The 22,359-nt window shown below is 31.5% G+C and overlaps 1 protein-coding gene across 1 annotated transcript in view; it reads left to right on the forward strand.

Annotated features, from left to right (window-relative positions):
* LOC134727238 (uncharacterized) overlaps nt 1-20,778 on the forward strand; it is a 29,754-nt gene extending 8,976 nt beyond the window's left edge. The window contains exons 3-7 of the mRNA XM_063591618.1: nt 1,549-1,737; nt 4,535-4,670; nt 11,092-11,355; nt 13,525-13,717; nt 19,193-20,778. Of these exons, the coding sequence (XP_063447688.1) occupies nt 1,549-1,737; nt 4,535-4,670; nt 11,092-11,355; nt 13,525-13,707 (772 nt within the window). The 3' untranslated portion in view covers nt 13,708-13,717; nt 19,193-20,778. The remainder of the gene's footprint in view (nt 1-1,548; nt 1,738-4,534; nt 4,671-11,091; nt 11,356-13,524; nt 13,718-19,192) is intronic.
* The last annotated feature ends 1,581 nt before the right edge of the window (nt 20,779-22,359 follow it).

A 22,359-nucleotide genomic window follows, 5' to 3' on the forward strand; every position in this document is an offset into this window, starting at 1 on the left:
AGGAAGGTTGGATCAATGGGATTATTTTGGGGGTAATGGCCTTAACCATTTAAGAATTATAGGAGCCAAAAACAAGCATTTTATAGAACTTTATATAAATTTCTCATTTCTTGACCAATTTCAATGGGGTTCTTTAATATGCTGAATCTAACTGTGTTTTTATGCCCCACCTACGACAGTAGAGGGGCGTTATGTTTTCTGGTCTGTGTGTCTGTCTGTTTGTCTGTCCATCTGTTTGTCTGTCTTTCCTGCTTCAGGTTAAAGTTTTTGGTCAAGGTAATTTTTGATGAAGTTCAAGTCCAATCAACTTGAAACATAGTACACATTTTCCTTATGATATGATCTTCTTTATTTTAAAGCTGAACTAGACTTTTGACCCCAATTTCACGGTCCACTGAACATAAAAAATGAAAGTTTGAGTTTCAGGTTAAAGTTTTTGGTCAAGTAAAGGTAGTTTTTGATGAAGTTGATGTCCAATCATCTTGAAACTTATATTTAGAACACATGTTCCCTATGGTCACAATGGTATGATCATCTAACTGTACTTTTAAATTTTCGATTTTGTGCTCCAATTTCAAATTGCTCCACATCAAGGTCCAAAATTATTGTTTTATTTCAATAAAAGTTGAATTCTTGGTGTTTTTTTCAAATTTAATCACGTCTTCAAGTTGGTCTAAAGTTTTTGAAAAGGGTAAAAAATAAAACTTTGATATTTTTGGAAAAAAGTTCTTTGTGTACTTGGATATGCTGAATCTAACAGTGTATTTAAATTTGTAATATTGGACCATAAAAGGTAAAAGTCTAATTTCAAATTTTTCAGTTCTATGACCACACTCGTTCTGTGTCAGAAACCTATGCTGTGTCAACATGGTCAAATATTTAAGCACAATCCAAATTCAGAGCTATAACAAGCTTGAATGTAGTGTCCCAAATTACTTGCCCCAACTGTTTAGGGTTTGAACTATGCAGTGGTATCAAGCTGTTCCCTACAAATCATTTGATTATAAGCTGTGATAAAAAACTTAACCAACTCTTCCATAATTATCATCATTACTTTTGCCTTGGTTTTCTATTAACTGTCCACAGCACTCACAGTGCTTTGATTTTATGTTCAATGGCCATCAATTCATTGATCTTTTTGTTTCACAACAGCTTTTTATTTTGCGGTAGTATATTGGTATCACTTCGGCATCGTCAACGTCATGGAACAATGTTAAATCTGCAAAATTGGAAGCAAATTTTTGTTTTTCCCTTGCTGGGATTAATAAATTCAAACTCATATATTGAAGTTGTGCATGACATGTTATCAAGATTATCAGTTTCATCAATTTCAAACAAATTCATATGCAGTTAAACTTGATTAGTTATATATTTACCACAGGGACATCAATTGGTCTAGATCTTACAGACACAACCATTGTACTTAGTACTAAAACATCACAGTTCATGTTAACAACAATATTTACTTGATTTATATCTTCAAGACATCATCTTTGTTTGTCTAGTCCCTTTTAACATGATAAAATTGAGGTTGATTTTTATTTTCAGAATTTCAAAAAAAGCTTTTAAAAGAGTGACACCTATAATTAATGTGCAGAAGTTTATTTACCACATTAAGAAATTTATAGATGATATAATACGTTACAATCTGATGAAGAAATCAAGGTTGGGTGTACCTGAAGGATTGTTAAAACAGCTTTTTGGTAAATTTGCAGAACTATGTTGCTTAGAGGTAGAGTAAGTAGAAATTATATCCCTTTAACAAGTTTAACCCTTTACCATTTATTACAAGAAGCTGTATTGTAGGGCCAAATCTAGGATTTTGAAAGGGGGAGTCATTTATCCCTCCTGGAGAGACTAGGGAGAAATGCTAAACTTTTAGAAGTGCCATTTGGTTGATGATACATGCCATTGTTTTATATTTATTCAGTTGTTAAGTCAAAAAATTGTTTCCTGTCTTCAAATAGAATTTCTGCTTTAAATTGAAATGGGGGCCTCGGTGGCCGTGTGGTCTAAGTAGTTCAACAACTGTATCACAGCCTGTCAATGCTGAGGTTGTGAGTTTGAGTCCCACACAAGGCAGGTTCTTTCAACACCAATCTTAATTGACTAGAATTGTCAGTTTTCCAACTGAGGGTCTGTGGTTCTCTATGGGCACTCAGGCTTCCTCCACCTATAAAAACTGGCCGCCATGAAATTGGCTTTAAGCATCAATCAATCAATCAATAAAATTTAAAATGAAATACAAAAAGAGTTTTAAAAAGATATTTTGAGTTGTCTTACTTATATATAGTTGAAATAAAATATACATAAATAAGCTTCAGATACAAATATGTTTAAGCAGGAACTGATCAGTTTCTGTAATAAAGTGATTACTGTAAAAATTATGACCTGATTTGCCCCAAAATCACCATTTTCATGAACTGGAATGAAACAATAGATCATCATTGGGGTATCTAGTTTAAAAAAAGGTGTGGCGTGACCCAGTCAATCAACCAAGATGGCGGCCATGGCTAAAATAGAATGTAGGGGTAAAATGTAGATTTTGGCTTATAACTCTGAAACCAAAGCATTTAAAGCAAAGCTGACATGAGGTAAAATTGTCTATTAGGTCAAGATCTATATATGCCCTGAAATTTTCAAATCAGACAACCCATTGTTGGGTTGCGGCCCCAATTTATAAGTAATTCTAAGGAAATTTTGCAGATTTTGGTTATTATCTTGAATTTTATAATAGATAAAGATAAACTGTAAACAGCAATAATGTTCAGCAAAATAAGATCTACAAAAAAGTCACTGTTACCAAAATTGTCAATTGACCCCTTAAGGAGTAATTGCCCTTTATAGTCAATTTTTTTACGCCCGTCAAAATTTTGACGGGACGTATTATGGTATACATATGTCTGGTGTCTGTCCGTCCGTCTGTCCGGCGTAAATATGTTGCACCTGCAATGTTGCAATTGCAAGAATTTTTTTTAATTGGAGATATCTTTCTTTGTCCAGAATCAACTTAAATCTTTGTTATATATACAATATACAATGTATTTTCACTTTTTACTACCAACTGATAAATTAGAATAATCTTTACCATTCAGTGATAACAAGCAGTTTTTTTTACATCTTGATATTTAATGATGTATTTAAATGAGTATTTATTGTTGCAAACTCCATTAGAAATTTTAATTGAGATTAGTTTTGGAATAAGGGAAATGGGATAGTGATTAAAAAAAATGGGTTCAACTTTCTCATTTGAAATTTCATAAATAAAAAGAAAATTTAATCAAACATTTTTTTGAGAGGATTAATAAGTGAATTGCTGTAAGAGAAAACAAAAAGTTTAAGTTCATTAGAACACATTCATTCTGTGTCAGAAACCTATGCTGTGTCAACTATTTAATCAAAATCCAAATTTAGAGCTGAATCCAGCCTTAATGTTGTGTCCATACTTGCCCCAACCGTTCAGGGTTCAACCTCTGCGGTCGTATAAAGCTACGCCCTGCGGAGCATCTGGTTGATTATGGGCCAAGTTTTCAAGTTGGTCCAAATCAGGATCTAAAATTATTACATTAAGTATTGTGCAATAGCAAGTCTTTTCAATTGCACAGTATTGCGCAATGTCAAGAAATATCTAATTGCACAATATTGTGAAATAGCAATTATTTTTTTTAATTGGAGTTATCTTTCTTTGTCCAGAATGAATTTAAATCTTTGTTATATATACAATATACAATGTATATTCACTTTTTACTACCAACTGATAAATTAAATAATCTTTACCATTCAGTGATAACAAGCAGTTTTTTTTTACATCTTACTATTTTATGATGTATTTAAATGAGTAGTTATTGTTGCAAACTCCATTAGAAATTTTAATTGAGATTAGTTTTGGAATAGGGGAAAGGGGGATGTGATTAAAAAAATTGGGTTCAATTTTTCTCATTTGAAATTTCATAAATAAAAAAGAAAATTTCTTCAAACATTTTTTTGAGAGGATTAATATTCAACAGCATAGTGAATTGCTCTAAGAGAAAACAAAAATTTTAAGTTCATTAGAACACATTCATTCTGTGTCAGAAACCTATGCTGTGTCAACTATTTAATCACAATCCAAATTTAGAGCTGATTCCAGCTTGAATGTTGTGTCCATACTTGCCCCAACCGTTCAGGGTTCAACCTCTGCGTTCTTATAAAGCTACGCCATGCGGAGCATCTGGTTTATTTCAGTTATATATTCATGATATTCATACATATACTGTGGATTTCTTTATTTTCGTGGGTACCAATTTTCGTGGATTGATGAAAACTTGCATATTCGTGGATATGTAAATTCGTTGTTTTTTTGCAAATTCTGCATACATTCCTTTAGAATATCAGTATTTCTTTGAACATTTAAATTCGTGGTTCCCCTGTACCCTCGAAATCCACGAAAATTGGTATCCAACGAATATTAATGAATCCACAGTATATAATTATGTAAGAGGTTTGTAGTAGAAATACAAAATATTTTAACAATATTATAAAATATTTTTTTTAGATTTTGTAATCAAGCTAATCAATCTGTTTGGGAAAATTTAGATGGAATAGAAAAGGTTACTTCTGAACCAGATCTGAGACTTTATAAGTGTGGATTTAAAAATGAGTACAAAGGAGAAATGATATCAGTTATTGAGGTAATGTAGCAACAACATACAACAATTGTTAATTATGTCTACCCTACAATGGTAAGGAAACATATTGTTTTTGTACTGTCTGTCCGTCTGTCCCTCCATCATCAATCTGTGACAAACAATTTTCATCACTTGACATTCATTGAAAATGGATGAGACTTGGAAGGATTACTTATTATGGTAGTTATATGTGCATTTGTCTTGGCTTTGCAAAATAAATCCATTTTTTAAGTGTTGACCAGAGTATAATATGGACTCACAAGTAAAAGTGAACTGCAGTTCTTTAGCATTCACATTTCCCACTTGACAGCAGTTTTTTAGCATTCACAGTTACCAAATATAAGGCAATGAATAATTTGCATAAAGGAATTCCAATAGCATTCCATAGCTGTTTCTTAGCAGTTTATTTAGCCTTCACAGTTCTTTGGCAGTTATTTTTAACGAAAAATTTAAATGAGATCTAAATATTCGTGAGAACTGCTATAATACAGACTTGGGGTTATTGTAATTGTAATCGTTAATAAGCTGTAATTGATTACAATTTTTCTAGTAATCAGTGTAATCATTAATCAGCCAAAAATCTTATTACATGTAATTTAATTTAATCAATTACTTTTCAAAATACCCTGTAATCATGATTACTTTTTGATTACATTCTGATTAAAGTGAAACAATCTAAAATTGTGTTTTTGGTCATTAAATCAACTTCTTTGTTATTCATATTTGATTAATTTTAAACATGCTAAAATGGTTTGGTTTCTTTAAGCATGTCTACTTCAGTAAAAAATAAAAATAGTATTGAAAAGTCACTATTAGCTTAAGCATGTTAAGCAGAGACATATAATACAATTATATACCTTTTATCTTAGTAAAACATATTGTACATACAAGTATATTCATGGTTTTATAATGATCTTCATATTAATATTTGATTATAACTGTTATAGATTCAAGTCAACTTTCCTTTGGTTATTTTTTGTGATTTTTGTCAACTTTGAATTGACAGGTAGGAGACTAATTAAGGTTTGTTTTTATTGCAATTACCAATTGAGTATAGCTGTAGGGAAATATATATGATAAAAGATAAATTAGACATGACAATTTATCTTATTAGCACAAATTAAATAAAAGTTGGACAAATATGTTGTTTAAAATTAAAAAAAAATGTATATGTACTGGACATTTAAAATGCAATGATTTTTAGTACTTACATATTGTTTACAATTTGATTAAACATTTCTATTAAAATTTAACATAGTTTTAACTAGTAACTTTATTTCATCCATATTTAAAGTTTTAAACTTCCATAAACTGCACCTTGCAATACATATAAATTATGAAAGAGGTCAGAAGACAAACGAAAAAAACTCTTGATTATGATATTTCTTTACTAAATTTAATTCAAAATAATTTAGAGATCATTGGTGATAAAGTGTAATGTATATATATGTAGTGAAATTTGGTGTTTATTTAAATAGAAGAAGTTTAATTTGAAGTTATTATTTTATAATTGAACCAAATAAAATACTTTCTCAAAAATACTATAGTTATATTGAACGTTTATTCATTCACATAATCAAAATGTTTTTATTTTTAAATTCATTGTAATCAGATGTAATCGTGATTACTTTGCCAATGTAATCATTAATTTAATCAGATACTTTCAGAAATGCTGTAATCATTAATTTAATTAAAGTAATTGAACCCATCTCTGCTATAATAACAGCTATCAAATAATGAATATTCATGAGAACTGCTATAATAACAGCTGTCAATAATGAATATTCATGCCAACTGCTAAGTTTTACATCCTAATATGGTTTTATAAACTGCTAATAACCATTGTGTAATGCTATCAGATCTGCCAAAAGTTGCAATACAAAGGGGACACATGATAAATCAATTTACACTGTACAAGATATGAAAGCAAAAATTATTAGAATTCTAATATTTTACTGCAAGTCTTCATGAAATTTCAAAAAGCAGTAACTATACAATCTAATAACAAACTTAATATTAAGGGAATGTAAAATAAATTGTGAGTAGCACTTACTTTAGCTGGTCTTAGACCCTTAATTAATTATGTAAGTGGCAGTAATGAAATATTAACCATGTTAACAATTAAAAATGCACTTTAATTATCAAGACTTTTAAAAAAGCTGCTTACTTAAGAGCTACTACTACTAAGAGGCTAATTACTCCCTTGACTAAGTGATTTTCAAATTAGAAGTTATTTCATTGTTATCATTATTTTATTACCAAACATGCCAAATGTGCTGTGTTTTTAGCTCACCTGGCCCAAAAGGCCAAGTGAGCTTTTCTCATCACTTGGCGTCCTGCGTCCGTCGTCGTCGTCCGTCGTCGTCGTCGTCCTGCGTCCGGCGTTAACTTTTACAAAAATCTTCTCCTCTGAAACTACTGGGCCAAATGTAACCAAACTTGGCCACAATCATCATTGGGGTATCTAGTTCAAAAATTGTGTCCGGTGACCCCGCCAACCAACCAAGATGGCCGCCATGGCTAAAAATAGAACATAGGGGTAAAATGCAGGTTTTGGCTTATAACTCAAAAACCAAACCATTTAGAGCAATCTGACATGGTATAAAATTGTTTATCAGGTTAAGATCTATCTGCCCTGAAATTTTAAGATGAATCTGACATTCCGTTGTTAGGTTGCTGCCCCTGAATTGGTAATTTTAAGGAAATTTTGTTGTTTTTGGTTATTATCTTGAATATTATTTTAGATAGAGATAAACTGTAAACAGCAATAATGTTCAGCAAAGTAAGATCTACAAATAAGTCAACATGGCCAAAATGGTCAGTTGACCACTTTAGGAGTTATTGCCCTTTATAGCCAATTTTTAACCATTTTTCGTAAATCTTAGTAATCTTTTAGAAAAATCTTCTCCTCTGAAACTACTGGGCCAAATTAATTGAAACTTGGCCACAATCATCATTGGGGTATCTAGTTTGAAAATTGTGTCCGATGACCCGGCCAACCAACCAAAATGGCCACCACGTCTAAAAATAGAACATAGGGGTAAAATGCAGTTTTTGGCTTATAACTCAAAAACCAAAGCATTAAGAGTAAATCTGACATGAAGTAAAATTGTTGATCAGGTCAAGATCTATCTGCCCTGGAATTTTCAGATGAATTGGATTATTGGTTGTTAGGTTGCTGCCCATGAATTGGTAATTTTGAGGAAATTTTGCTGTTTTTTTTGTTATTATCTTGAATATTATTATAGATAGTGATAAACTGTAAACAGCAATAATGTACAGCAAAGTAAGAACTAAAAATAAGTCAACATGACCAAAATAGTCAATTGACCCCCTAAAGGAGTTATTGCCCTTCATAGTAAATTTTTAATAATTTTCACAAAATTTGTAGATTTTCACTAACATTTTCCACAGAAACTACTGTTATAGATAGAGATAATTGTAAGCAGCAAAAATGTTTAGTAAAGTAAGATCTACAAACACATCACCATCACCAAAACACAATTTTGTCATGAATCCATCTGTGTACAATTTTTAATATTAACATAGACCAAGGTGAGCGACACAGGCTCTTTAGAGCCTCTAGTTTATATTAAAAAAGAGGGAAGAAAGATACCAAAGGGACAGTCATAACTCATAAATCTAAAACAAACTGACAACGCCATGGCTAAAAATGAAAAAGACAAACAGACAAACAATAGTACACATGACACAACATAGAAAACTAAAGAATAAACAACATGAACCCCATCAAAAACTAGGGGTGATCTCTGGTGCTCTGGAAGGGTAAGCAGATCCTGCTCCACATGTGGCACCCGTCGTGTTGTGTATGTGATAACAAATCCCGTAAATAGTCTAATTTCGGTAGGTCACATTCATGAAAGGAAAGGGGATTGTAGTTACGACGTAAGGAACATATATGATATCATTTGTGAAACGGTTATTCCATAACGGTCAACCAATTCGTGATGGCGTCCGTAAAATTTAAGAAGGGATGATTTCAACTTCACCATTTAGAACTCTTGGTTTAATAGCTTCCTTGTGAGCAGTAACCCTCTATCAAGAAAATCATGATAGGAAATGCAAGCACGGGAATATCGTATCAATTGGGAGATATATACCCCGTATGCAGGTGCTGCTGGAATATTGCTACTTAGAAATGTGGACCAAAAGACAACAGTAATATATCCTCTTTCTCTTTTTAGCTCACCTGGCCCAAAGTAACTTTTACAAAAATCTTCTTCTCTGAAATTACTGGACCAAATTTAACCAAACTAAGCCACAAATATTAATAGGGTATCTAGTTTAAAAATTGTGTCTTGTGACCCGGCATACCAACCAAGATGGCCACCATGGCTTAAAATAGAACATAGGGGTAAAATGCAGTTTTTGGCTTATAACTCAAAAAACAAAGCATTTAGAGCAAATCTGACATGGGGTAAAATTGTTAATCAGGTCAAGATCTATCTGTCTTGAAATGGTTGCTGCCTCTGAATTGGTAATTTGTAAGTTTTTACTAACATTTTCCACTGAAACTACTCGGCCAATCATTATAGATAGAGATAATTGTACGCTGCAAGAATGTTCAGTAAAGTAAGATCTACAAACACATCACCAAAACACAATTTTGTCATGAATCCATCTGTGTCCTTTGTTGAATATTCACATAGACCAAGGTGAGCGACACAGGCTCTTTAGAGCCTCTAGTTTCTTTTCCATTTTCTACCTGATCCTGACAAAATTTGACTAACTGATAATTAAGACATGTAAGAAACATGGAAAAAGGAATCTGGCCACTACATACACTAAAACCCAAATTTTGCCTAAAATTTTTACTTCATCATAACTTCTCAAACAAGCTGTGGATCAATCTCTAGATAAAAAAAGATGTATAGAAGAAACACTGTCTCTTAAATCTTCTGCTCTGAAACTATTGGGCCAAATGTCATGAATATTGAGAAACTTTACCTGAATGCCCTCTGTTGTTTTCTTAGTTTGTTGTCTGTTAACTTTAATACTCTCACTGCATTATATAGTATTTACAAAAATATTTTCAAAATGATAATTACATATCTGATCAATTTTATTGCTTAACAAAAGAGAAGTAAAAAAATAATTTGTATGAGTTTGTATTACTACCCCCTTCACCTCCAATATAAAAAACAGTCACTCTAGGTATCATATTTTGTTGTTTCAGATAATCCCCTTACCTGCGTGTCAATTAATGATCCTCAAAATTAATTCATCCATGAAGAATTGGTCAGAAAATGTAAAGGGCTAGCTAAACATATCTTTTTTGAAATTTAATCTTGAAATTGAAATTTTATGATGTTAGGCTTTTTGCTTATTTGGGGCCATTGCTGATCAATTAATAATTAGGGCTCCGCCTTTAGGCCGGTCGCCCTATAGTGATCAGTCTGTTAATCTGTCCATCTGTCTGTCCGTCCGTAACACTTTAACTTTGTGTCCGCTCCATATCTAGAGAACCATTATTAAACTTCATACTTTACATGTTTATTAACCACCACCAGAGGGCGTGTCATGATGGGTGTACAACTTCCTAGGTCAAAGGTCAAGGTAAAAAAAACTTTGGTTTCAGTTGACAACCTTGTGTCCTGTGGTGAAGATCGTGTCCGCTCTATATCTTGAGAACCGTTATGATTTCAAAGTTTATACTTGACATCCATTTTAACCAACACCAGAGGGTGTGTCATGATGTATGTACAACTTCCTAAGTCAAAGGTCTGTCTGTCTGTTGGTCTGTCCATCACTAACAAATTTGATCCACACTATATTTTGAGAGGACAGCTGTTATTATTTCATACTTTATACCTGACAAACATTTTCAATTTAACAAATATATTAACCAACACCAGAGAATGTCTCATAATGTATGCATCCTAGGTCAAAGGTCAGTTCATCGGTCTGTCCATCCGTTCGTTGTTCTTAACAAATTGTGTCCGCTCTACCTCTCGAGAACCGTTAATATTTCATACTTTATACTTGGTGGGTCATAATATACTGAAGGCATAATTCTAAAAATATGTGACAAATATCAATTGGGCAGCACTTTTAAACATATTGTTCAAACATCAATCCGTATATCCAGAAGTCACCTTAGAGTAGTCAACAATGAGTTCACATCATGCAGTCATATCACTTTTATACTATGAAAGTAAGTTGAGAATATTTATCAGTTTTAACTTAAAATCTTAGAATAAAATCACACATGAGACTATGTAATAACTTCAAATAATGCTTCATAATATCAGACTATCCATACAACTTATTTACCCCACGTTATTGACAGCGGGACCCACAGAGATGGCTCCTTTCTCAATGGTATCTAGTTAGAAGTCTTGTTTCTGGATATAGCATGATTGATGTAAGAATATTGGAACCTTTTCTTTCACTTTTTAATTAGGTAAAGCCTAGTGATGAAGATTTTGACAGTAATGAACCACCAAAAAAGAAATATAAAGGCAGCCCTAGAGGATCAGCAACAGATATATATAGTTCAGCAGAAAATAGTGATGCAATAGAGTTGGATTTACATGACTCTGTGCTTGGACAGCATGCTGGGGAACTATTGTTAGATCTCCACAGAGAATTTATCAATAAGGAGGCAAATTATTATGAAGAAGATAAAAAAATAAATATGCTAGGCATGATTGTTAATGGTACATACGTAAGTAATAATGTAAATCAGATGATTAAGTTGCTATTTGAGTCAAATGTAGTTTTTGGCTTATGTATATCAAAAACTAAAGCATTTAGAGCAAATCTGACAAATGTAAAATGTTAATTAGGTCAAGAACTACCTGCTTAAAAATTTCAGACGAATCAGACATAATTTTAATGAAATTTTGCAGTTTTGGGTTATTATCTCATGTATCTTCAATATTATCATAGATAAAGATAAACTCTAAACAGTAAAAATGTTCAGTAAAGTAAGATCTACAAATAAGTCAAATGATAAAAATTTTAGGAGTTTGTGTCCTTTAAAGGTAATTTTACATGATTTGTTCATTATGTTTGTTACTTTCAAAAATCTTCTCTGAACCTATTGAAGCAAATTCAGCCAAACTTGGGCTGAATGAACCTTAGGGTAACTAGTATGCATTTTATGTTTTATTTTCTTGTACATCAAATTTGATTATGAATTGCTTGTCAATTACTTTCAATTATACATGTTATACTGGAGTATTTGATTGGAAGTTTAAAACATTTCTTGTTTCTCTGATGCACTCACAAATGTAAACTGTATTTTTAGCTCACCTGGCCCAAAGGGCCAAGTGAGCTTTTCCCATCACTTTCTGTCCGGAATCGGTTGTCTGTCGTTGTCCGTCGTCGTTAACTTTTACAAAAATCTTCTCCTCTGAAACTACTGGTTCAAATTAATCCAAACTTGGCCACAATCATCATTGGGGTATCTAGTTTAAAAAAATGTGTCCGGTGACCCGGCCAACCAACCAAGTTGGCAGTCATGGCTAAAAATAGAACATAGGTGTAAAATGCAGTTTTTGGCTTTAACTCAAAAAACAAAGCATTTAGAGCAAATCTGACATGTGGTTAACTTGTTAATCTGGTCAAGATCAATCTGCCCTGAAATTTTCAGATGAATTGGACAACCGGTTGTTGGGTTGCTGCCCCTTATTTGGTAGTTTTAAGGATATTTTACTGTTTTTGGTTATTATCTTGATTATTATTATAGATAGAGATAAACTGTAAACAGCAATAATGTTCAGCAAAGTAGATAAACTGTAAACAGCAATAATGTTCAGCAAAGTTAGATTTACAAATAAGTCAACATGACCGAAATGGTCAGTTGACCCCTTTAGAAGTTATTGCCCTTTATCTATAGTCAATTTTTAACCATTTTTCGTAAATCTTAGTAATCTGTTACAAAAATCTTCTCCTCTGAAACTACTGGGCCAAATTAATCCAAACTTGGCCACAATCATCTTTGGGGTATCTAAGTTAAAAAATGTGTCCGGTGACCCCGCCATCCAACCAAGATGGCCGCTACGGCTAAACATAGGACTAAAATGGAGTTTTTGGCTTATAACTCAAAAACCAAAGCATTTAGATCAAATCTGAAATCTGGTAAAATTGTTTATCAGGTCAAGATCTATCTGCTCTGAAATTTTCAGATGAATCGGACAACCCGTTGTTGGGTTGCTGCCCCTAAATTGGTAATTTGAAGGACTTACTGTTTTTTATTATCTCGAATATTATTATAGATAAAGATAAACTGTAAACAGCAGTAATGTTCAGCAAAGTAAGATTTACAAATAAGTCAACATGACCGAAATAGACCGAAACCGTTAAAAAAATCAAATAGTATGTCCTTGGTACATGTACTTTCAATTTGTAAATTGTAAAAATCAATATGTTTGGTTTTCATTTCTTAATTTTGTAAATTTTTATATAGTAGAGGGGCATTATGTTTTCTGGTCTGCCTCTGTTCGTTCGTCCATTCGTCTGTCTGTTTGTTCGTCCGTACAACCATTCGTCCCACTTCAGGTTACAGTTTTTGATCAAGGTAGTTCTTGAAAATTGTGAAAATATTTTGGTCGTATATTGGTATCACGTTGGCATCGTCATCTGTGTTTTCGTCGTCGTCCAAAGAATTTAGTTTTCGCACTCCAACTTTAGTGAAAGGGAATAGAAATCTATGAAATTTTAACACAAGGTTTATGACCACTACAGGAAGGTTGGGATTGATTTTGGGAGTTTTGGTCCCAACATTTTAGGAATTAGGGGCCAAAAAAGGGCCCAAATAAGCATTATTCTTGGTTTTCAGACAAATGTTTTTTAAAAGTTAAAGTCATTAACTGATAGTATTTACATTTAGGTTTACTTGACTGTGTTAGATATGACATGGAAACACTATCAGAAGTTAAGGAATAACAAAATACTGGATGATAATGATAAAGCTACTATCTATTATACCCATGCAAGAAATATTCTACAGGAAAGGTCTCGAAGAGTTTTAATAGAAGAGTTTCTGAGACTCAACAACATGGAGTTGGCTTGATTTTTAAGAGGTAAATAACAATTTATTTTTCAGTTTCAAGTGTTTGCATCTACTTTCAGGGATTCTATTATTTTAACTATATTTCCACAAACCTCCTCTTTTTGCCTTGCAATAGGAAGTACAGGTCTAAATTAGACCCAATAGGAAATATTTAAAGAATGGGTGAACCAAATAAAAAAAATATCAGAGGAATATTGTTTATGAGGTACTGACTTGAGATTGTCCCTTTGTTGCCATTTGTCCAGCAAATTGAAAACTCCAATGCCTAGAATTAAAAATAAATAATTAGATCTTGCAAAATAGTTTGCTTTTGTACCAGCTGATAAAGCATGAAGCTATGCTATTTTAGTATGACAAAAACATTATATTATTTAAAGAGTCCATGACAACTCACCCTGTTTCCAAATCGCCCTGACTTCCTACAAAATAGTCCCACTCTCTGCCAATTTGCAGAACTAATGAAAAGGGTTGAAATCCTGCTGAATTTAGGCCTGCCAAATAGCCCAACTAAGTAACAGTTCTTGTTTTCAAAATTCCAATAGGGAACATACTTTATATAATTGTATCAATAAACCAATTTTTCAAGACATTTCGACCATTGGTCTTCTTCAGTTCTTTATTTTTCCTCTTAACTACATGGAAATAAAGAACTGAAGAAGGCCAATGGCCGAAAAATCTTGAAAAATTGGTTTATTGATACAATTAAGTAAAAGTTGTTAAATCCTGCTGAATTTAGGTCTACCAACTCTCCCCACTAATGAATGGGCTTCAAACCTCGTTTTATTTAGGCCTGCAAACTTGCCCCAACTAATGAATAGGAGTTTAGTTTCGCTGTATTAAGACAGACCAACTCGCCCCACTTATTAAAAAAGTCATATCCAGCTGAATTTAGATCTGCCAACTCAAATTTAATAGATTTCAAACCATAAACAATACCTACCAATCAATTTTTTTATACGACCGCAAATTTTGAAAAAATTTTCGTCGTATATTGCTATCACGTTGGCGTCGTCGTCGTCGTCGTCGTCGTCGTCGTCGTCGTCGTCGTCGTCGTCGTCGTCGTCCGAATACTTTTAGTTTTCGCACTCTAACTTTAGTAAAAGTGAATAGAAATCTATGAAATTTTAACACAAGGTTTATGACCATAAAAGAAAGGCTGGTATTGATTTTGGGAGTTTTGGTCCCAACATTTTAGGAATTAGGGGCCAAAAAGGGCCCAAATAAGCATTTTCTTGGTTTTCGCACTATAACTTTAGTTTAAGTTAATAGAAATCTATGAAATTTTGACACAAGGTTTATGACCACAAAAGAAAGGTTGGGATTGATTTTGGGAGTTTTAGTTTCAACAGTTTAGGAATTAGGGGCCAAAAAAGGGCCCAAATAAGCATTATTCTTGGTTTTCGCACAATAACTTTAGTTAAAGTGAATAGAAATCAATGAAATTTAAACACAATGTTTATGACCACAAAAGGAAGGTTGGTATTGATTTTGGGAGTTTCGGTCCCAACAGTTTAGGAATTAGGGGCCAAAAAGGGACCCAAATAAGCATTTTTCTTGGTTTTCGCACCATAGCGTTAGTATAAGTAAATAGAAATCTATGAAATTTAAACATAAGGTTTATGACTATAAAAGGAAGGTTGGTATTGATTTTGGGAGTTTTGGTCCCAACAGTTAAGGAAAAAGGGGCCCAAAGGGTCCAAAATTAAACTTTGTTTGATTTCATCAAAATTGAATAATTGGGGTTCTTTAATATGCCGAATCTAACTGTGTATGTAGATTCTTAATTTTTGGTCCCGTTTTCAAATTGGTCTACATTAAGGTCCAAAGGGTCCAAAATTAAACTTAGTTTGATTTTAACAAAAATTGAAACCTTGGGGTTCTTTGATATGCTGAATCTAAAAATGTACTTAGATTTTTGATTATTGGCCCAGTTTTCAAGTTGGCCCAAATCGAGGTCCAAAATTAAACATTGTTTGATTTCATCAAAAATTGAATAATTGGGGTTCTTTGATATGCCAAATCTAACTGTGTATGTAGATTCTTAATTTTTGGCCCAGTTTTAAAATTGGTCTAAATTAAAGTGCAAAGGGTCCAAAATTAAACTAAGTTTGATTTTAACAAAAATTAAATTCTTGGGCCTCTTTGATATGCTGAATCTAAACATGTACTTAGATTTTTGATTATGGGCCCAGTTTTCAAGTTGGTCCAAATCAGGATCTAAAATTATTATATTAAGTATTGTGCAATAGCAAGTCTTTTCAATTGCACAGTATTGTGCAATGGCAAGAAATATCTAATTTCACAATATTGTGAAATAGCAAATTTTTTTTTAATTAAGAGTTATCTTTCTTTGTCCAGTATAGTAAGCAAGAAATATCTGCAAGAATTTTTTTTAATTGGAGTTATCTTTCTTTGTCCAGAATCAACTTAAATCTTTGTTATATACAATATACAATGTATATTCACTTTTTACTACCAACTGATAAATTTAAATAATCTTTACCATTCAGTGATAACAAGCAGTTTTTTTTACATCTTAATATTTTATGTGTATTTAAATGAGTAGTAATTGTTGCAAACTCCATTAGAATATTTTAATTGAAATTAGTTTTAGAATAAGGGAAAGGGGGATGTGAATAAAAAATTGGGTTCAATTTTTCTCATTTGAAATTTCATAAATAAAAAGAAAATTTCTTCAAACATTTTTTTGAGAGGATTAATATTCAACAGCATAGTGAATTGCTCTAAGAGAAAACAAAAATTTTAAGTTCATTTGAATACATTCATTCTGTGTCAGAAACCTATGCTGTGTCAACTATTTAATCACAATCCAAATTTAGAGTGGAATCCAGCTTGAATGTTGTGTCCATACTTGCCCCAACCGTTCAGGGTTCAACCTCTGCGGTCGTATAAAGCTACGCCCTGCGGAGCATCTGGTTAACAACTACCAAACCTATATATATCTTTATTTCTCAACAAACCAAATTACAATGGTATAGAGATACACACAATAATTACATAGTGTATATGTACAGACATACAAAAATTATACGAAAGCAAGAGGAGGTACATATCATATATTACGATATACATATTAAACTAAATGATATCAAGTACATGAATTACCCAGGAGAGCCTAAATGAATATTTACAATTCTTATATATTTGCACAAGTTATTAAGATCAGAAAGATTTTTACTATTCATCAGTTCATTAAATTTCAATGCATTTGGTTGATTTCTATATTTTTTTCTCAAAAACTGTTTACGATCATCATTGAATACAGAACACATAAAAATATAATGAAATTCATCTCCGATGTCACCAGAATTACAAAGTAAGCATTTTCTATTTTCTCTTGCAACGTTTTGCCATCTACCAGTCTCAATAGGAAATCTATGACTTCCTGTTCTCAATCTACATAATGTAATAATATTTCTATCATCTAAATGTTTAAAATAATATTCAAATTGACAGTTTTCTTTATACATACGGTAGTTTATAGCTTTTGGCGATTCTTGCACGTTAGTGTGCCATTTCTGTTTAAATTGATCAACAAGATTTTGTTTAACAATAGTATAAAGCCATGTATCGTTTACAAAATATTGGGTATCCCACACAAATGATAAACCAGATTCATCAAGAATGGATTTAACATGTTTCAACCATGTCATATCATTTTTTATAACCTGCTTTAACTTCTTTTACTTACTTTACTTACAAAAACACATAGGAATGTACAGACTGTTTAAAGAAAATTTTGAACCAGAGGAATACTGCATAATAGTTTTACCCTTTTGTCACAGAAGTGCTTTCTCTTAATTTAGATGTGGTGTGCTCCCCTTAGGATTGAAACAGAGAGATATGAAAATATTGTTTTAGAAAACAGAGTGTGTCATATATGCATGATATGTGATGTTTTTATTGAAGATGAAGCACATGTTTTATTAAGATGTCCTCTTTATGACGATTTTAGAAACCATTTATATTATGTTGCTGAAACTTTTAATGATAACTTTGATACTATAGATGATAACTAAAAGTTAGTGTTTTTATTCTCAAATGTAAATATGAAATGTGTGTGTGCCAAAACCTGTCATTTGATTTTAAAAAGGCATAGACATTTTATATATTGTAAATAGTATTTTATTTCATATTGTGTATAATATTATATCTATATCTATACACTTTAATAGTCTTTTATAATTATGTATAGAATGGTTCTCATTTGATTTAGTGTTATTTTACAATGTATAAATATTGATTGTTCTTGTTGAGAGATGAGACTTAAAACATTGAATTGAATTGAATACAAAAACACCTTAGACATTATTGTAATTGCAATAATGGACATTCTCTTTGATTCTAATTTGAAAGTCACATTTGTCTTTTACTGATTGCTCATTAGCAATTTATTTTACATAGACAAATGATTGCTATAAAAACAAATTGCTGTCTTATTGGAATCCTTAAATTGTTGTGATAATATATTGCATTATGATATAATTAACTGGTTTCTTTATCATTATTATGGAAATAAGTAAGCTTGTTTTGCATTGCTGCATCAAGTACTGTTTTTTTTCTAAAGTGATGGATAAAATGATTTTTTAAAATAAATACCACTATTTCATAATAATAGATAACGCATCGCAAATTTTATTTTAAGAAATGAAGTATCATTTAATTTTCTATCAGAATTAAATACTGATCTTTCCTTTTTATTCTAAACCAGTGAGATTTAAACCCTTTTCATAAGTGAGAAAATTTTCTGGTTTGTCATTTCTGAGTTCTGGGACTTTTAGTAGTCATATTTAACACACTATTTATACGTCTAAGGGTATCCTCATGCATGTTTTTCTACACAGCCATTTTATTTGCTTCTGATTAGATAAATGCCTTCTGAATATCCCATTTTATTTTTGCAAACTTTCAATGCAATCTGCACATAAAGGGTGTATCATGCGGTCTTGGCACAAATGCTCTTTATAATAAGATATATATTCCAAATTGATTTCAAGTGTCTAAAATAAAAAAAATGAGGTAAAAACGTACTATGTGTTTAAAAATACTCCAAATTTTTTTACTATAATTTCAATGAAAATTGAGATGTAGATATAATAAGCTATTCCAAATTGATTCCAGGTGTCAACAATATAAAATAAGGTAAAAACATAGTTTCTGTTAAGAAATTAAAAATTCTGAGAAACATCTTTGTGCGCTAGGATTTTATGAATTCATAAATTTTATATACAAGTATAATATGCTATTCAATATGTGCAACTAGTTGAGAACCTTTCTATCAATGCTTTTCAAATTTAATACTTTGTACGGATGACAAAATGAAGATCAAATTTGATTTTGACAAATTTGACTTTTATCATTTGGGAGTTATGGCTCTTAATTACTCTCAATAATTCAATGTGTGTATCAAATTAAATTAATTTTCTATTTTAAGATTTATACCTGACAGCTTTTTCTATTGTAGATTACCTTAACTTTACTGGTATTGCATGGTAAGCAGAACTGAGAACTAACATGTGAATGAAAGCCATTAAAGCTATATATATAACTCTAAACCTAGAGACCTGCTGATGAAAAGATTGAGATATTCTGCTAGAATCTTTTGTAAGGCTGAGTAATTAAAAAGTGAATTATTTGTACACTGCATATAAAAGGCTTTTTTTCAATTTGCTAAAAATTTTAAGTTTGAATTAATTTCTACAAACTGATTAACTTGGAAAATATAATAGTTCATTGCTTGTAAACGATTGTTAGTATGAAGCAAGTTGAGTGTAGTGAAAATTATTCCTTCCATCAAAATAAGTGATGTTTTGTGTCTTTGGAACAATTTTGAACTCCTTTTCTACACTTTGTTAAATGTGGATTCAATTTTCCTAAATTTCAAAACCTAAGTGGATAAGCTTTCAAATAGAAGTTATTTCCAACCCTGATTTATCTAATAAGTAGTCCCATATGATTTTATTCTGAGTTCTAAAATGTAAACAAATAAATGCAATCAAGATATCAAATATGGAATTATTGGGGTTCTTTGATATGCTGAATCTAATTAAACATATTGAAATCTTGAATCAAAAGTTCAAATTTTAGTGAAAAAATAACCAAAAGTAGGCTCTTTTCACACCTTGTCCTTCTGGCAATCAGGTGATATCTTTTTGCTCCAAAGAGTAACTCATTTGCGCCACAACTTAATTGCAAGAAAACTTCTTTTGCGCCACCTAGTTCTCAAAACTAGGTATCATTTGCGCCAATAAAATTATCATTTAATTGCACCAATTTTATTTATTTTTGAGGTTGAGTTGGATGCAGTTTTCTTCTTTCTATATAAATTAACTGACGCACATATCTTAAACAGTAAAATCTTTCTTTTCTAAATGTTCTTCAATTTAGAAGAGCTCTGAATTTATTAATTTTGAAGGTCGCTCTGACAACATATGGTTGCTTTTCTTTTGCATTCGTTTCATGAATATGATCTAATTCTCAATTCAAAATAATTGTACACGATTCATGTGTGAAAAGCCTAGCACAACACGACTTAACTGTACATCTCCACCTTATTTCTCCAGTTTTCTTTACAATTGCCTGAGGAAATTTGTGTTCTTTAACATGATGACTGGTTTTCCTCTATCAGACTCCATTTTCTTGAATGGTATAGTAGACATCTTGACTCGTGAAAAAATATTCTTTTACTTAATAATTTATTTTTTTTCATTTCATTTATTGGCGCAATTAATACCATCAAAATAAAAGAGAGTATTGCGATTAATACCTTTTCAAAACTGCAATTGGCACAAATGGATTATGCCCTGGAAATCTATGTAGAATTGTTTTATATTATAATCAATAATGTTTTATTTACAAATGTCCTTATTTTTCATATTACTTTAAATTACCTCATGTTTCATATCTATATTTTGTTTTTAATTATACATATAGTCATTGCTTTTTACTTTTTACACCGTCAGCTTTTCAATTATTTGCTAATCAATTTATGATACATGTATGTATTTGGAGTTATACACATCATTTGTATGTTTATTTATATTCTTTTTGTTAAAGGGCAAATAATCATTGTTAAATCTTTTATACATATTTGATTCCTGTTATATATTTTTATGCTTAGCTGTCACTGTTAAATTTTATTTGGGTCAAATAAATTTACTTAAACAGTATAATGATGCTCATATGCCAGTTTTATTAATTGAATAAGATACTATAATTAATCCCTTTTTTCTCTCATTACTTGGCGACTGTCGTCCGTCTTCGTCTGTTGACAAAAATGTTCTCCTCTTTAACCACTGGGCCAATTGGAATCAAAATTGCCCCACAATCATAATTGGGGTAACTAGTTCAATAAATTAAAATGCCAGATTTGTCTTTATCTTGAAAACCTTTTTAGATATAGAAAATCTGACTGAGACAGGAGTGTTCAAAATGTTAAAAAGTTCCTCTTCTGTGTTTACATAAAAACTGTCAGATGACTTCTTTAATAATAATAGGAGTAATTTCCCTTAAGGAGGCTCCCAGGTAAAAAAAATATCAACAAAAACATTTGTTTTTTCATTACAAATTTTATTTATTACAATATTAGGTATTACTTTATAATAAGGTACAAAGATCACACAGACAAATCGATTCGGGTTGGCCACAAATGACTTTAAGACTGTTTGTATCATTGAAAAAGCTCCAAATTATCTCCCTTTGGTGCAAAAATGTCGTATATTATTGATATCACATTGTAAGTGTTGTCCAAAGACGGATGGTTTCCGGATAATAACTTAAGTATTAGTTAATAGAAATCAATAAAATTTTAACACAATGTTTATAACTACAAAAGGAAGCTTGGGATTGGTTTTGGGAGTTATGGTCCCTAAGGTTTAGGAATTGGGGCCTAAAGGGCCCAAAACAAGCATTTATCTAATGTCAGTACAAAAAGTTGTGCATAAGTATTTCAGTTGTTCTGAAATTGTTCCACAATGTTTAATACCATAAGTAGAAGGTTGGGATATATATTTTCGGTAATGGGGCAAACAGTCTATCAATAACGAGCCAAGAAGGGGCCATTTTTTTGTAGTTTCAAGAAAATAAATTGGAGTGAACTTTCTTTGTCCAGAATGGTTGTTGAATCACCTAAAACCAATGCTTTATGAAATCTTTCTTTGTCCAGAAAACTGTTAATTCAGAAATTAATGAAAGGTTTTTTATTGGGAAAAATGCGACAGAGTTGTCAACGCAATAATTTAAACTCACATTTTGAAATGTTTTATAAAATTAAACACGAATTTTCTCAAAATCGTAAATATAATCAAATCACCAAACTGAAATACTATATACTAAAAAGTAACTACACACTCAAATATTTTTTGGAAAAATTGTTACTTTTTAACTCACCTGACCTGAAAGCTTTTCTCATCACTTGGCGTCCATCGTCTGAAACTTGTACAAAAATCTTCTCCTCTGAAACAACTGGTCCAAATTTAACCAAACTTGGCCACAATTATCCTTGGGGTATCTAGTTTAAAAAATGTGTCCGATGACCTGACCATCCTACCAAGATGGCTGCCATGGCTAAAAATAAAACACCGGGGTAAAATGTATATTTTGGCTTATATCTTTGAAACCAAAGCATTTAGA

The sequence above is a fragment of the Mytilus trossulus genome, chromosome 1 (assembly GCF_036588685.1).
Source record: "Mytilus trossulus isolate FHL-02 chromosome 1, PNRI_Mtr1.1.1.hap1, whole genome shotgun sequence".
Classification (NCBI taxonomy): domain Eukaryota; kingdom Metazoa; phylum Mollusca; class Bivalvia; order Mytilida; family Mytilidae; genus Mytilus; species Mytilus trossulus.